This window comes from Ranitomeya variabilis, chromosome 1 (assembly GCF_051348905.1).
Source record: "Ranitomeya variabilis isolate aRanVar5 chromosome 1, aRanVar5.hap1, whole genome shotgun sequence".
Classification (NCBI taxonomy): domain Eukaryota; kingdom Metazoa; phylum Chordata; class Amphibia; order Anura; family Dendrobatidae; genus Ranitomeya; species Ranitomeya variabilis.
Window position 1 is genome coordinate 908,580,174 of NC_135232.1, and position 15,217 is coordinate 908,595,390.

General features: G+C 43.3%; 1 protein-coding gene across 1 annotated transcript in view; it reads right to left on the reverse strand.

Annotated features, from left to right (window-relative positions):
• Positions 1-619: 619 nt before the first annotated feature.
• The window catches only part of CYP2U1 (cytochrome P450 family 2 subfamily U member 1), a 43,220-nt gene continuing 28,622 nt past the window's right edge, over positions 620-15,217 (reverse strand). Inside the window, exon 5 of the mRNA XM_077279010.1 lies at positions 620-2,055. Within this exon, the coding sequence (XP_077135125.1) occupies positions 1,877-2,055 (179 nt within the window). The 3' untranslated portion in view covers positions 620-1,876. The remainder of the gene's footprint in view (positions 2,056-15,217) is intronic.

Consider the following 15,217-nt stretch of genomic DNA (forward strand, 5'->3'; position numbering starts at 1 on the left):
TGATTTTATTGAAACGGCAACATACAGCTTATCAAGTGACACAAAGCTGGGACCAGGGTCACTGCCCCTGCTCTCAGATTATATAGCAAAAACCTTCTGACAAATTGTCTTTAATGCAGTAAATGTGCATGTGACCTTTTACTGAAAACCTGACTACGGATACTTACTCTTTAGATAGAGGAATAAATAGAAAGCAGAAAAATCAGGAATTCATTCTGATATCAAAATGATTGGCAATAGTAAGGATGTTATATTAGGAGACAGTATCAGCCTAAACTACCCATGTTATAAAAATACATATCTGCTGTATGATTGAAAAACCAGAAATATCACTGTAGTTATCAGAAAGACACTAATAAAGAACTTTGGTTACAATTTCTGTCTTTTATTACGTACATTCCCTTTTCCCAATTGTACCATTTTTTTTTTCTTTGGGATTGAATGTGGTTTTCTTTCTGGTACAGGACAAATACTTACCCGTTAGTGATCGAGCCTGTTTGGGATCTAATGAATAAAGGGTTTTCATTTGCATTTTTGCATCCATAGCTTAGTTTTTTCTTCATTGACTTGGGTGTATGAAGCTATGTGGGAGAAATTATTTTTGGACTGTGTTTGGGGGGGGGGGGGGGCATTGAAATTAATGTGCAATTTATTAATTTTAAAAAAAATCATGTTGTACACGAAAATAAATGGAAAATATTTCTTACAGTTATCACAGTTGTGTGGATTCATAAAAATATTTTTTTTTGTTATCAATGATTGGGCAAGCAATTTATTATAAATGATTGCTTTTTTTAGTTATTTTTCATATAACATTTTTGTATCCCCATTAAGGGATTATAACATTACATGTTTCTGAAAACTAAGTATACAAAAGTATGGCAATATACTGTAGTATATTTTCTAATCTGTGAGACTTGGGTTGTAGTTCGGGCCTTTTGCACGGGGTAGATTGTTCCTTGAAATACCAAACAATAAAATATAGGATGGTAATTTTTCACCTGTGTAAAGAATTAAGTGAAAAATAACATTGTTGTGTATAAATCGGTGTCAAATCAGCTCATTTTTACAAATTTGTCTTTATGTGTAAAAGGACCCTTAGTGTGCCTTCACAACAGGGTGAGTGTACAGAAAGGTTCTGGAGTCCTTGTTAGATCCTTCGGGCTGACAGCACAGGGGTTTACCAGTCTCTGATCGACAGGTGATCAAGCCGATCAAAGGTATAGGATCAGAAGCATTTCCCATCCTGGCCATTGGAGCAATAGCTCAGCTGTCATTAGATTATCACGCATCCACTTCATTGTGGTGCAGGAAACCATGAAGCACTACTTTAGAAGTAAAGTGCTGTGAAAACATGCTGATGTAGGCCACCTAATGACCTGTATAGAAAGGCAAATGGTGGTCAGTAAGGCGTTGACTCATCTAAAGTGAGTCCTCATTCTCAACAAATGTATTAAAGTCTGAACTGGGACTTATTCTGCCATCTTATAAAACAGATCACTGAAACTATTTAAGAATCTAGGCTCTTAATATTTTGAAGAGGCCCACACAGTCAGTAAGGAAAGCGCCATGCCAACATTCAAGTGCTGTGTTTTCGGCATGTTGCAGAAGAGCTATAATGTTACGTGGCATCAGTTATACACTGTACACATCTGAACCAAGAGAGGAGAACACTGTATTCTCTGTACACCGTATATACTGCACGCTGTATACCGTAAGTAAGGATGAAACTCTCTACTTCCACCACCTTAGGTTGTCCTGTGACTGCGGTTGAAATGTTTTAGACCAATCTTTTCAAAGGGAAAAAAAAACAAACTTGGGATAATCGTCTTGATTACATGTTGAGTTCGACCAGTCACAGGTTCAGCTTCAGAACTCATCTTTTATCAATCTTGATATCAAATGGGTACGGAGCAAGTGTCAAGCCAAACCGTCCCTCCAGCATTGGTTCAAATGTGTCATTAGCAAACGAAAAACTGAAAGACTGCAGCAGGTTGACGAACATCAGAAATAGCTCCATCTTGGCCAACTGTTCACCCATACAAACCCGTCGACCTAAAAAGCACAAACAGAAAATAAAATGAGACCAAACAAAGAACAAACTATCACTGTACTTCCTCGTTAGCAAATAGGTGCCACATAAAAGGTGAAGATAACTGCCTCTAAGACAGACAGGTCGTCTTTAGCCCATACCTGGAACATCACCTGGCAATGGAAATGCTAGATTTTTATGCCATATTGATAATAATCTGATATCAACATGATCAATGCATATATCTGATCGGGACACAATCTCTTCTGTGGGTTCAAGCCTTGGGAAACCACATGTGATATCACCCTGAATTATGGATCTGTCAAAGATGTGGCTGGTGTGTCTAAGATGGTCAACGTGTGCTTGGAAATATGGCAGTCATATTAATCTACTAAGAGGTTCCTGTGGCATAAAGTATGACATAAAGTAGAAGAATGTCTTCACCCCATCTTTCCATGCATACAATTACCCATCCTCCTCTCAGCTGACCATGATGAGGGGTGATGGGGCTGGCGAGACCCTTTATAATAACTCATCCCGAGAAACGTATTAAGACAACATCAATTGTAGGTTTGTCCTCATTTCTGCGGTTATCTCCTTCTGTTAGGGTATGTGTGTGCAGCGCCCCAGAGTCCTGGTCGTTGCAGTAATGTCGCTCTTCCACAAGGGGGAGTGATGGTACGTCTGATGGTACTAAAGGAGTTCACCTGACCAGGTATCACAGTCACACACTACACTTCACACTCCAACCACCAGGGGGAGCAAACGGTTCTATCTATTAGGCCACTCCTCACACTCGGATAAAACTGGGAGTTGGATAGGAAGTTAGAGGAGAACGCTACTGGGTGAGACCCAGGAAAGACCTGTCAGGCAGACAGGGGAGAAGGAGGAACATCTGAGCTGCAGACAGAGGTCCCTGTCAGGGGTGGGATCCTGACAGAGAGAGATAGAACGTTACGGAGCTGCGCCTGCCCCACATGCGGCAGCATCCTAAGAAAGGACAAGAAGCGGAGTATATTGAGGAGAGTGAGAAACGAGATCACAGCACAAGGAGATAATACCGGGAGGAGTTCTGCCTTAAGATCGGCAACATCCTTCTGAGGCGCGTAACCGGTGGCCGGAACGCCGAGGGAGTAATAGGCTCTACGCATTACTTCAAACTACGGCAGGACAGTTAATTCCAAGTTGGCTGCCCAACCTTTAACCTAATGAAGACAACGGAGGCAAATTGTGGGAGAGGGGCGTCTTTAGGGTCCCTATAAAATAGCTCCAGGCCTACCCCGTCATACGGGTCGTCCTATCCATACCATCTGGGGGACGTAGAAAGAGAATATCAGAAACATACATGACAGTTGTGAGGACTATCCCGTGGTGCTCAGCAGGGAGGTACTACAACACACAGGCGCTAGTAAGAAGGCTACGGATTTCCACCTGCAAGGGGACTCTGGATGTGCCTTCGGACCGGCCGGACTCTGCCTGCCCTGTTAGCAGTGCTCTGGATTGTGGTGCTGAAGTCTTCAGTAAAAGGTAAAGAGACTGCAACCCTGTGTCTTCATTATTTACTGCGACCTACACCATCATCATCTACCTTACTGGGAAGCCCTGGGGACATACTTCACCTGTGGGAAGGTATTCCATTTAGCTGCCATAACATCACCCCAGCGGACCCCTAGCAGTGTCGGTCATCCTGACCGAATACCACAGGTGGAGTCACAAACATCGTACAAACAACTAACTACACCTTTAATTGGATGCCCCTTAGCAGGGCCACGGACCGGGTCGGGCCACCGTGACATCCCCAGAACCGAGACAGAGGGACCCGGTACCGAGTACCCCACTGCCCTGCGCCTGGGGGCGATCCAACTTCACGTTGCGGATTTCCTGCGGATCCGCAGAGTTTACCATGCAGAAACGCTGCAGGTCCGCAAGTCATTTACAGTACAATGTAAATCAATGAGAAAAAAAAAAACACTGCTAATGGTGCGGAAAATTCCGTGCGGAAATGCTGCGGATTAAAAGAAGGAGCAGGTCACTTCTTTTTTGCGGATCTGCAGCGTTTTTGTTCCCATTCCATTATAGAAATCCGCAGGAGTAAAAACGCAAGAAATCCGCACAAAATCCGCAGTAAATCCGCAGCAAAAACGCGACACATCCGCACCTGAATTTTCTGCCAAGAGATGCAGAATCCGCACAAAAAATTCCTGAGGCTAATCCGCAAAGTGGGCACATAGCCTAAAGCATCGCTCTCAGATCTAATCTGTAAGGGCTTTCTTTATTTATCCCTTTTTCGTTTATACTGTCTTTGCCTCGTGTACTTGTTTTTTTTTATTATTTCATCTTTTTTTGTCATTTTTGTAAGCACTGTACTTTATCATACATTAAATCTGAAATGTAATAAATTTCTGCTCTAAACCTACGCACAACCCTGACGAGGGAAAGTATAGCCTGGCTGTGTTACCTTACGGATGCCAGAGTGCAAGAAGTGTACCTGTCAGGTGACCGGGAAAGCTGGGTGGCATGTGTGCTAGCGTATTATTTAGTGCTGGTGTTCCACTGTCCTCATTAAACAGATGGTAATGTCAGTGAAAAGTGTGGTATGGATGAAAGAGCAGAGTGTGGGGTGCGCTGAGCTCATTGTCAGCCTGTTGCGATAGGTGAGAAGTGGAGCCGCCTTTTCATCCGAGTCACGTGTGCAATGAGTAAGGGGTGTTCGGGACATTCGCTAATTTACATTTCAGACATATACACACACACACAAAAAAAATCAAATGTAAACTATTAGCAGATTGGGTCACATCATTACATTTCCTCCAGTTTTTTGGGTGCGAATACCTCTCAGTGACTTTAGGATTTGCAACAAAGTCATCAAACGATTTGTAATTTGCCGTCTCTCTACTCCATTCCCCTTGTAATGATTTTAAGTTAAAAAAGTTGCATCCTGCACGCCACTGAGCGTGGGCATCAATACTGTGTGTTCCTATCATGTAGAAGATACCTTACTCACATCATGTAACATTTATCCTGTTTTACCCCCTCCTCTATTTCTCTTGTACCCTAACTAAACAAGTTCTGACCTAGAACATCACCTCATATTTAACCCCTGAAAGTAAAATGAGCTACATGTATGTAATTTGCGGAGAGTGTTTTCCTGCATATCTACATACTGTACGTCTATGCTGTGAATGCACGGCCCAGGGGCTGTGACCATCTGTACCGACGCCTGGTGTAAAGCTGCAGTGGCATGTTTTAGATCCTAGCTCTTAGCCCTTAGTTTCACTTCACGTCTAATTTTCTCACATGCATATTTTTTAATAACAGAACCTGTACCCATTATAGTCTATGGGGTTGTTCACTCCCTTTGTTTTTTTAAAGACCGTGTGTTGCAGAAAAAAAAAAAAAAAAAAACAGATCCAACTCGCACAATCATTTACGGTAGCTTTTTATATACGCAAAGAAAAAAAACAGATGAGTAAAGCTGGCCTCAGATTGTGACACCTAGGTGGTTAAAGGGAATCTGTCAGCAGATTTTTGCTACCTCATCTGAGAGCAAAAAATCAAATGGTATGACCTGAAATCAATCCACTGCCCAGGGCATACCAAGATAACGACTTACACAGTGCTTATGCTAAAAAATATTCTTAGATTTTATTGATTAGTTTTAAAATCACCAAAATAGATAATCACAAACATAATTAGATAGTAGTACCAAGATGCCTCTTGTGTAAGGAAAGCATCTCAGATAAAACCCGCATTTATATTGTTAACGTATTGTATAAAAAACGGATCAAATTAGAGGGATCCTATTCACATTTCAATAGGCTTGTGTGCAAAATATATATGTCCCAGACTTATTATGATTTACCCTAATGGGCGTTTTTTAAGGCATCCATATAGGAAAGAAAGTGCAAGTGCATCAGTGTATACTAAGTATATGCCCAGTGGCTATGTGCCTAATACAATGTATGGATGTCCAAATAAATAACTAGAAGGGGAAGGAATTATTTACCTATTGATGTAAGAAACCAGAAGTGATCCACCGTGCTGTTGCGGTTCTGGCAATGCTTCCCCCCCCACCCCAACGCACGTTTCATATTAACTAACGCCCGCTGAGGAAGTTAATATGAAACGTGTGTTGGGGTGGAGGCAAGCATTGCCAGAACAGAAAAAGTACACATATTTGGTATTGCCGCTTCAGGAACGACCAGATCTATAAAACTGTCACACTAGCTAACCCCTTTAATGAACACCGTAAAACTAAAAAAATCATAGTGGAATAAAATAAGATCAAAAAGAAAATAAAAATGGTATTGTTGAAAATGTCATCTTGTCCCGCAAAAAACAAGCCGCTATACAGCTCCATCAGCAGAAAAATAAAAAAAGTTATAGTGATGCAAGAATATTTTTTTATAAAATAGTTTTTATAGTGTAAAAGCACCAAAACAGAAAAAAAACTAAATAAATGTGGCATCGCTGTAACCGTACTGACCTGAAGAATAAAGCCGCCTTATCAATTTTACTACATGTGAAATGGCATAAACTCCCCCCTCCCCCAAAAAAAATTACTGAATTGAGTTTTGCTCATTCTGTATCCCAAAATAAAACAGAAAGAGATCAAAGAATGTCATTTGCCCAAACATGGTACCAATAAAAACCATGTCCTGCAAAAAACAAGCCCTTCACATGACTGTCATTAGATATATAGGAAAATTATAGCTCTCACAATATGGTGATGCAAAAACTAGTTTTTGCAAAAAAAAAAAAAAAAGGGTCTTTTAGTGTGTGACAGCAGCCAAACATAAAAAACATCTAAATCTGGTATCGCTGTAATTGCACCGACCCGAAGAAAAAAGTAATCTAATTACTTATACCCCACGAGCAAAGGCTTAAAATATACAGTATTTTTCGCTTTATAAGACGCACTTTTTTTCCCACAAAGTTGGGGGGAAAATGGGGAGTGCATCTTACAAAGCAAACAAGCCTGACCGATACCGTGTGTGTAGGCCGCAGGCTGGGTGTCCGGCTGTTGCTGGCTGGTGCTGTGGGTGTCACCGGTGCTGCGTGGGTGTCCGGTGCTGCCCGGGGCTCTGCTGACATTTTGCGACAGGCCAGAGCCCCGGTAATTCCACAGTTCCCTGTGAGTGTGCGGTGGACTCCGGGAATATGGCCGCAACCGGGGGCGCCGCATGCGCAGATGTGATCTCGGGACCAAGATCTCGAGAGATGAGATTTCAGCGCTGAGATCTCATCTCTCGAGATCTTGGTCCCGAGATCACCATCTGCGCATGCGCCGGCGTCCACTGCACAGGGAACCGTGGAATTACCGGGGCTCTGGCCTGTCGAATAATGTCGGCAGAGCCCCAGGCAGCGCCGGACCAACACGCAGCACCGCAGGGCACCGGAGACACACGCAGCACCAGATAGCACAAGACCCCAGCACCATCACGCCGCACATCGGAGCCCCCCCTCATCCTAGCCTGCGGCATCACCCCACTCCTGCCTCCTCCAGCAGTGACACTGGGACCCCGCTTCACGGCACCCACCACCCCCGGTAAACAATAAGACGATTGGATTATAAGAAGCACCACTATTTTATTAAATATTTTTTTTCTTATTTTTCTTCTCGAAATTTGGGGTGCGTCTTACAATCCGAAAAATACGGTAAATAAAACCAATTCTTCACCTGCCGTTGATTTGTTCATTCTGGCTCCCAAAGATCGCAGTAAGGTTCAACTCTCATTTATCCTGCACTCTACGCTGAGCGTTTACACCAGGGTTTCCAAGTAAATCTCTGAAATACGTGATTCAGAGGGAACCCTCAAAGGAAGATTCCCTATAATAAGACAGATGGGGACACTGGACGATATCTGACCAGTGATCCGGTGGTGTCCGTTTTTTTAGCCGTGCATAAAAGCTCAGTTGGCAACAGTTTTTACACCTTTGAAAAGAAGGACAACACTGAACTGAAGCAAGAGTAACTCTGCTGCTTCACTATAGTGAATGCATCCCTTTGGGGTTACATCTGAATCGTGTCATTCGGAGATTTAGATGGAAACCCAGTTGTAAGTGCTCAGCGTAGAGCACAGGATAAATGTGATCAAAAATATTATGTAAAATGTTCCCAATAAAAGCTTCAACTCAATCCACAAAAAACAAGTCCCCAGTCAAATCCGTCATCAGTCAATGGAAATATAGGGGGCTCTCATGTTACTGGTAGTACAAAGGCTCTGGAAAAGCTAAATGATTCCCCACCCTCCTTAAAAAAAACCCAGTAAATTCTGCACTCCCAAATCCAAATGCCCCCCTCCCTTCTGAGCCCCAGGGTGCCTAAACCACATTTTGCATCCACATGTTTGGCAGGGGTGTAATTTCCAAAACGGGGTTACTTGAGGGGGAGTATTCTGCTTTTCTAGCATTTAGGGTCTCTGTATATGGAGTCTGCAAACTATTGTAGTAAAATCTGGGCTCCAGAAGGCAAATAGCGTTCTGTTCCTTCCGAGTCTCGCCATATGTCTAAGCAGTACTTATGGGGTAATTCCACGTTCAGCAAACATTGGGTGATAAATCTTTGTGCCATTTTTACCCATTTCCCCTTGTGAAAATGTAAAATCTGATGCTAAAACTATTTTTTTCCTAGTAAAAATGTAATTATTTTTTCTTCCCTGCCCAAAGGTATAAATTTCTGTGACACACCTGTAGTGTCAATGTGATCACTGCATCCTTAGATTGATTAATTCATTAAGAAGTGTAATTTGTAAAATGGGGTTACTTATAGGGGATTTTGCTGTTCTGGCACCTCAGGCGCTCTCCCAGTGGGTCATAGTATCTGCAAATCATAACAGTAAAATCTGCACTATAAAATGTAGGGTATTGGCACACTCAGGAGAAATTGCACACAAAAACTGAGGTCAATTTTTTTCTTATTAGCCCTTATAAAAATGAAAAATTTGGGCTAAAACAACATTTTAGTGGTAAAAAAGTAATTACTCTTTTTTTCACCGCCCAGTGGAATAAATTCTTGTGAGGCACATGTGGTGTCAACACGCTCACTGCACCCCTAGATGAATTCATTGAGAAGTGTAGTTTGTAAGATTACATTACTTATTGGGGGTTTCTGCTGTTCTGGCACATCAGGGGCTCTGCCAATGTGAAACTTCTGTGAAGCGCCTGGGGATTCAAGGTGCTCACCACACATCTAGATATGTTCCTTGAGGGATCTAGTTTCAAAAGTGGGGTCATTTATAGGGGATTTCCACTATTTAGGCACATCAAGGGCTCTCCAAATGCAACACGGCGTCCACTCTAGATTCCAAGCATTTTTGCTTCTAAAAAGTCAAACGGTGCTCCTTCCTTTCTGAGCGCCATCATGCGCGCAAACAGTAGTTTTCCCCCACATATGGGGTATTGGTATACTCAGGAGAAATTGAACAGCAAATTTTGAGGTCCATTTCTCCGGTTACCGTTGTAAAAATAAAAAAATTAGAGATAAAGGAACATTTTTGCTTTTTTTCACAAAAATTTTAATTTTTTCCTTCCACGTTGCATTCATTTCTGTGGAGCACCTGAAGGATTAATAAACTTCTTGAATGTTGTTTTGAGGACTTTGAGGGTGCAGTTTTTAGAATGGTGTCACTTTTGGGTGTTTTCTGTCCTTATTGGCCCCCTACAGTTCCTTCAAATGTGATGTGGTCCCTAAAAAAATTTTTTGTAAATTTTGTTGGAAAATTAAATTGCTGATTAACTTTTAACCCTTATAACTTCCTAACAAAAAAACTATCGTATGTTTCAAAAATTATGGTCATGTAAAGTAAACATGTGATAAATGGTGGTATGGCAGCCGTGGCCTAAAAATGGCTCCCATATATGCCTTAATACTACCATCAGCTCTGACAGGGCCGGTCTACATTCTGCTGGCAGACATAGTGCTGCAATACAAAAGTACTGCTGTGTATTTGTCATTGCCGCTGCTCCCTCCGCTTCTGCCTCTACTTACCTCTCCAGGCGTCGCGCTGTCGTCGCTTCCGTCGCGGTCGCTCCTTCTGCTCCTGGGTCCGCTCTCCCGCTTCCGCCTCGCTGCTCTGGTCGTCTCCGCTGCTGAAGTCTCTGCCGCCGCTGTCCCCGGGGGTTCTGCTCCGCCTTCTTCCTTTTAGCGCCACGCTGTTCCTCCGTCCTCCCTTGCGGCCACTAGGGGGCTTCAGCATGGTGCACGTCTCCATCCATTCTCCCGACCGGTGTCTGCTCCTTGCAAACCTCTTAGGTCGCGGGCGCGCGTTCTTTACTCCAATTAACCCTCTCAGTTTCTTCCCAGCAGCCCTTGCCTCCCAATCAGCCTTCAGCACAGGATATATCAGGCGGTTCCGCCATTCTGGCGGCGCCTGATTATCGTGTGCATTTCATACGTGCTTCTGGCCAGTTCCCTGTTCCGTCCTGTTTATTTAGCAGTGCTTATATTCCTGCTCCTCTCTTACACTAGCATCGCTTGTACCCTGTCCTGTGCTTCTTCTCTCCTAAGCCGTCCCTCTTGGTTCCAGCTGTTGCAGCATCTGACTCCCACCGGCCTGCTCCTCACAGTCCCTGTATAGGGGTTGTCCCCAGGTTCACTCGTCCGTTGGAGCCTCAGTGCCGTGACCCAGAGGGTCCACTCTTGCTTCACGTATTCCCGATGTCATAGTATTATATCAAAAATCATGTCCTCGGGATCAAAGTTTATTAAAAAAAAGTCTACAAATATTGAAAATATTCCATTTAAAATGCTCTAATATGTAAAAAAAAAAAAAAAAAAAAAAAAGTTACACACACAAAAAAAAAATCATATTATGACTTGGAATACAGGAAAAAGGTCATTAAAGGAATCTGCCAGCAGCATTTTGCTATTTAAAGAGAACCTGTCATGAGAACAGGAATCTACAGGTTAATAGCATGCCAGCTCAGCTACCAAGAGGAAATGTGTGGCAGCCTCCAGCTTTCAGTCATAGAGGTGGGCCATCATGGCTCCAGTCACCACTCAGCACAGTGAATGGTGGCTAAAACCACGCCCCTACACTGACTGACTGACAGCCGACTCTACACTGATGCACTGTAAATTTCGCAAAATTTGCGGAGACTTGGCCAACATTGATCTACATGTCAGATTAAAATTGGCAATCCGAGTTTATGGGTCCGTGAAAGCAATAAATTGGACAGCACTCAGATGCCAAACGGATTAAACTCAGACTTTGAGGGTAAAAACCTGACACACTGAACAAACTGACACTCTCTTAAATAAAAACACTGATAAAACTCAGACCAATTTTCGTACAAGAAAATCATTGACGTGTGAATGCTGTCCGGGTTGAGACATAAATAACGTCTTCCATGCTTGTAGCAATGGAGAATATAATGAAAAGGATTTGCAGACCAATAGTACATCAAAAATTAGTAACGTGGGGGTAACCACTATAGAAATTAATTCAGACCAATACCGCCACTTAAGGTATATCAAGTATAAACTGGAACAATATCATAATTAATCAATCAAACAATCTTTATTACAAAAAAAAAAAATCACACAGCAGAAAGAAAGGACAGTACAAGCGAGCCCCTAAAAAACCCTTAAAAACAGTTGGGGCAGTGTGGTTCAAACAAAGTGCAACTGGCACGTACACATTCTAATTTACAATTTGTTATAAACAATACATTGAGTATACAGGTACACCGCCATGTTAAAAAATACAAGGCAATGAAATCAGTGCAGAAGACAAAATCCAATTGATGCTACTGGGTGTTGGTAATCTACACTGGCAGTAACCCCTGTGGAGCAGCAGAATATTTAAACAGACATAGCTCAATAATACAGACCATGTGCCATTGTTGTTACTGGAACCACACTGCCCAGCACACAATGCGTGTTTTGCGTGTAGCTTCGTCAGGGGGTACTGAGACAATGTCCCAGTGGGTATATATATTTTTATTACCTTGCAAATCATCTATGGTCCACTAGAAAGTGCCACCCCTTTTTCATCCAAATCACCCTGGCTGGCGTTAATAGGTCCATGGAGACTGCAGTGCAGAGCCACGGTGGGCGCCAGGTGGGGAGGAAGGAGGAAACAAAGAGGCGTCACGTGAGCGACCAGCAATCATCCATTATCCCCCGTGGTCACCGCGCCAAAGATCACTACTGCACAGATTGTCAGACAGATCACGGGGAGAGCAAGGGAGAGGAGGGACGATGCGCGGTACCCAGTGATTCACTGTATGATTGGACGCACGCACCCCACCCACCACGCCTCACTCAGACCGACTGGCATCAGAGAATCCCTGTCATGCACATGCGCACAGCAGGACCTTCTGCTTAGACGCCGGGCGGGGAGAGGGAGGACATATGATAATAAGTAAATCAAGAACCCCATAACTTAAACCCCATTCACTACAGTGCGTAGAGCTCTAAAGAAAAGGAGCAAAACTAACTAAATCATTATGGCCTTTTGGTTTTACAGTATTGAGTGTGGTGATCCATTTGATCTCCCTCTGATGCAGCACCAGCCCTAGCTCCTAGATGGACCTTATCTATACCTCGGAAATGGAGCAGCCGCCAGTTACAATCGTGATGATCTCTAAAATGCTTAGGGATGTTTTTTAGTTTTATTAATTGATCCGGTTCCACAGTTTTGGCGGCATTTTTATGTCTCTAATATATTCCAAGATTCTAACTCTGAACTCTCGTGATGTGAGGCCTACATATATTCATTTTAATTGCATGTTTTGCACCACTTCAAATTCTATGGGTGTGTCTTTTACTAATCAAATGGTTTCCCTTGTATTACTTACATCTATAAGATCCTATTGTACCTGTTTAGGGTATGTGCACACATTGCGGATTCTCTGCGGATCTGCAGCGTTTTTTGCAGTGCAGAAACGCTGCAGATCCGCAACTGATTTACAGTACAATGTAAATCAATGAGAAATAAAAATGCTGTGCACACTTTGCGGAAAATCCGCTGCGGAAACGCTGCGGTTTAAAAGAAGTAGCATGTCACTTCTTTTTTGTGAATCTGCAGCGTTTTTGTACCCATTCCATTATAGAAAACCGCAGGGGTAAAAAATGCAGCTTATCCGCAAGAAAACCGCAGCAAAAACGCACAAAAAAAACGCTGCGGAACCGCACAAAAATCCGCAGGTGCGTTTTTTGCCAGGAGAGACAGAATCCGCACCAGAAATTCCTAAGCCTAATCCGCAACGTGTGCACACAGCCTTATTGTAACCATTTTGTCACCCTTTTTGTAGTGAAGATTTAATATGGATTATGGTCACTAGATGGCATTACACCACATGAAACTGAGGAATTACTGAACTTGAAGCAACAAACCGGACACTATGCATATGAAGACAAACAGAGAAATGATCCAGCTGGAGGTGGAGGCAGTTCAGACTTTGTGAGACTTTATTAGACAACTAAAGCGATAAATAGTTCTTCAAAAAGAAAAATGTTTGCATAGCAAACACCTGGCACACCAGTGAGGAGGATCAACGCGTTTCAACTAAGAAGTCTTACTCATGATCATGGTAGATCATGAGTAAGACTTCTTAGTTGAAACGCGTTGATCCTCCTCACTGGTGTGCCAGGTGTTTGCTATGCAAACATTTTTCTTTTTGAAGAACTATTTATCGCTTTAGTTGTCTAATAAAGTCTCACAAAATGATACAAGGAGAAAAAATGAGTTTTGGCAGGTATATATATGGTAAAAATAGTACAAAGTTTATTAACACTGATATATAACAAAAACAGTTTCACACACAAGAAATAAAATGATACATAGTGCTGAAGGCAACCCAGCAGGGTGTACATACCCTCCAAAAAAACCCCACCCCCATAATGCCAATCAATTCCTTAGTCTAAGGTGCATGTGCATATTTATCATGGCATAGGTGGACATGCCTATCGCCACCCTGGACTCTAACACAGCTGTAATCCTGGCGTGGGGTAATAGTGAGTCCTATGGGGGGCTAGCAGGCACTTACCACAGGGAGGGGTATGGAGGGAATAAAGACCGGGTGTCCACGAAAAGCCTCCCGACGCGCGTTTCGCGTCCCTTGTTGTCCGCTTTCTCAAGGGACGCGAAAGAAAGCGGACAACAAGGGACGCGAAACGCGCGTCGGGAGGCTTTTCGTGGACACCCGGTCTTTATTCCCTCCATACCCCTCCCTGTGGTAAGTGCCTGCTAGCCCCCCATAGGACTCACTATTACCCCACGCCAGGATTACAGCTGTGTTAGAGTCCAGGGTGGCGATAGGCATGTCCACCTATGCCATGATAAATATGCACATGCACCTTAGACTAAGGAATTGATTGGCATTATGGGGGTGGGGTTTTTTGGAGGGTATGTACACCCTGCTGGGTTGCCTTCAGCACTATGTATCATTTTATTTCTTGTGTGTGAAACTGTTTTTGTTATATATCAGTGTTAATAAACTTTGTACTATTTTTACCATATATATACCTGCCAAAACTCATTTTTTCTCCTTGTATCATTATGTTAGTCTGAGTGGGTATACCTTTGTATATATAGGCTGACTACAGCCTGCTTTCTGACAAAAAGGATGTCAGAGAGGTAAAGTCTCACAAAGTCTGAACTGCCTCCACCTCCAGCTGGATCATTTCTCTGTTTGTCTTCATTTGCTGTGGGCGCTCACCCCGAACCGTGCTGGGCGTTGGCAGGTCTGGGGATTTCGTCTAAGACCGGTAAGCTGACTACATTCCTTTTTTCTTTTGCTGGACACTATGCATAAGCGCATAATTATAATGCATGTTATATACAATTTTAGTCCTGCGTCACTTAATGCCAGTTCGGGTGCCAGGTAACAAAATGGTGCCGGTTGCTTCACTGTGGGTGCGCGCACCTCTGCGCTGAAATGTCCTCCCTCTCCCCGCCCCGCTTCTAAGCAGAAGGTCCTGCTGTGCCCATGTGCGTGGCGGGGATTCTCTGACACCAGTCGGGCTGAGTGACGCGTGGTGGGTGGGGTGCGTGCACCTAATCCTACAGTGAATTATGGGTACTGCCGATCATCCCTCCTCCACCCTGTTCGATGTCCCACGTGATCTGTCTGGCAAACGCTGCATGGACCTATTAACGCCAGCCAGGGTGATTTGGATGAAAAAGGGGTGGCACTTTCTCATTGACCACAGGTGATTGGCAAGGTAATAAACATATA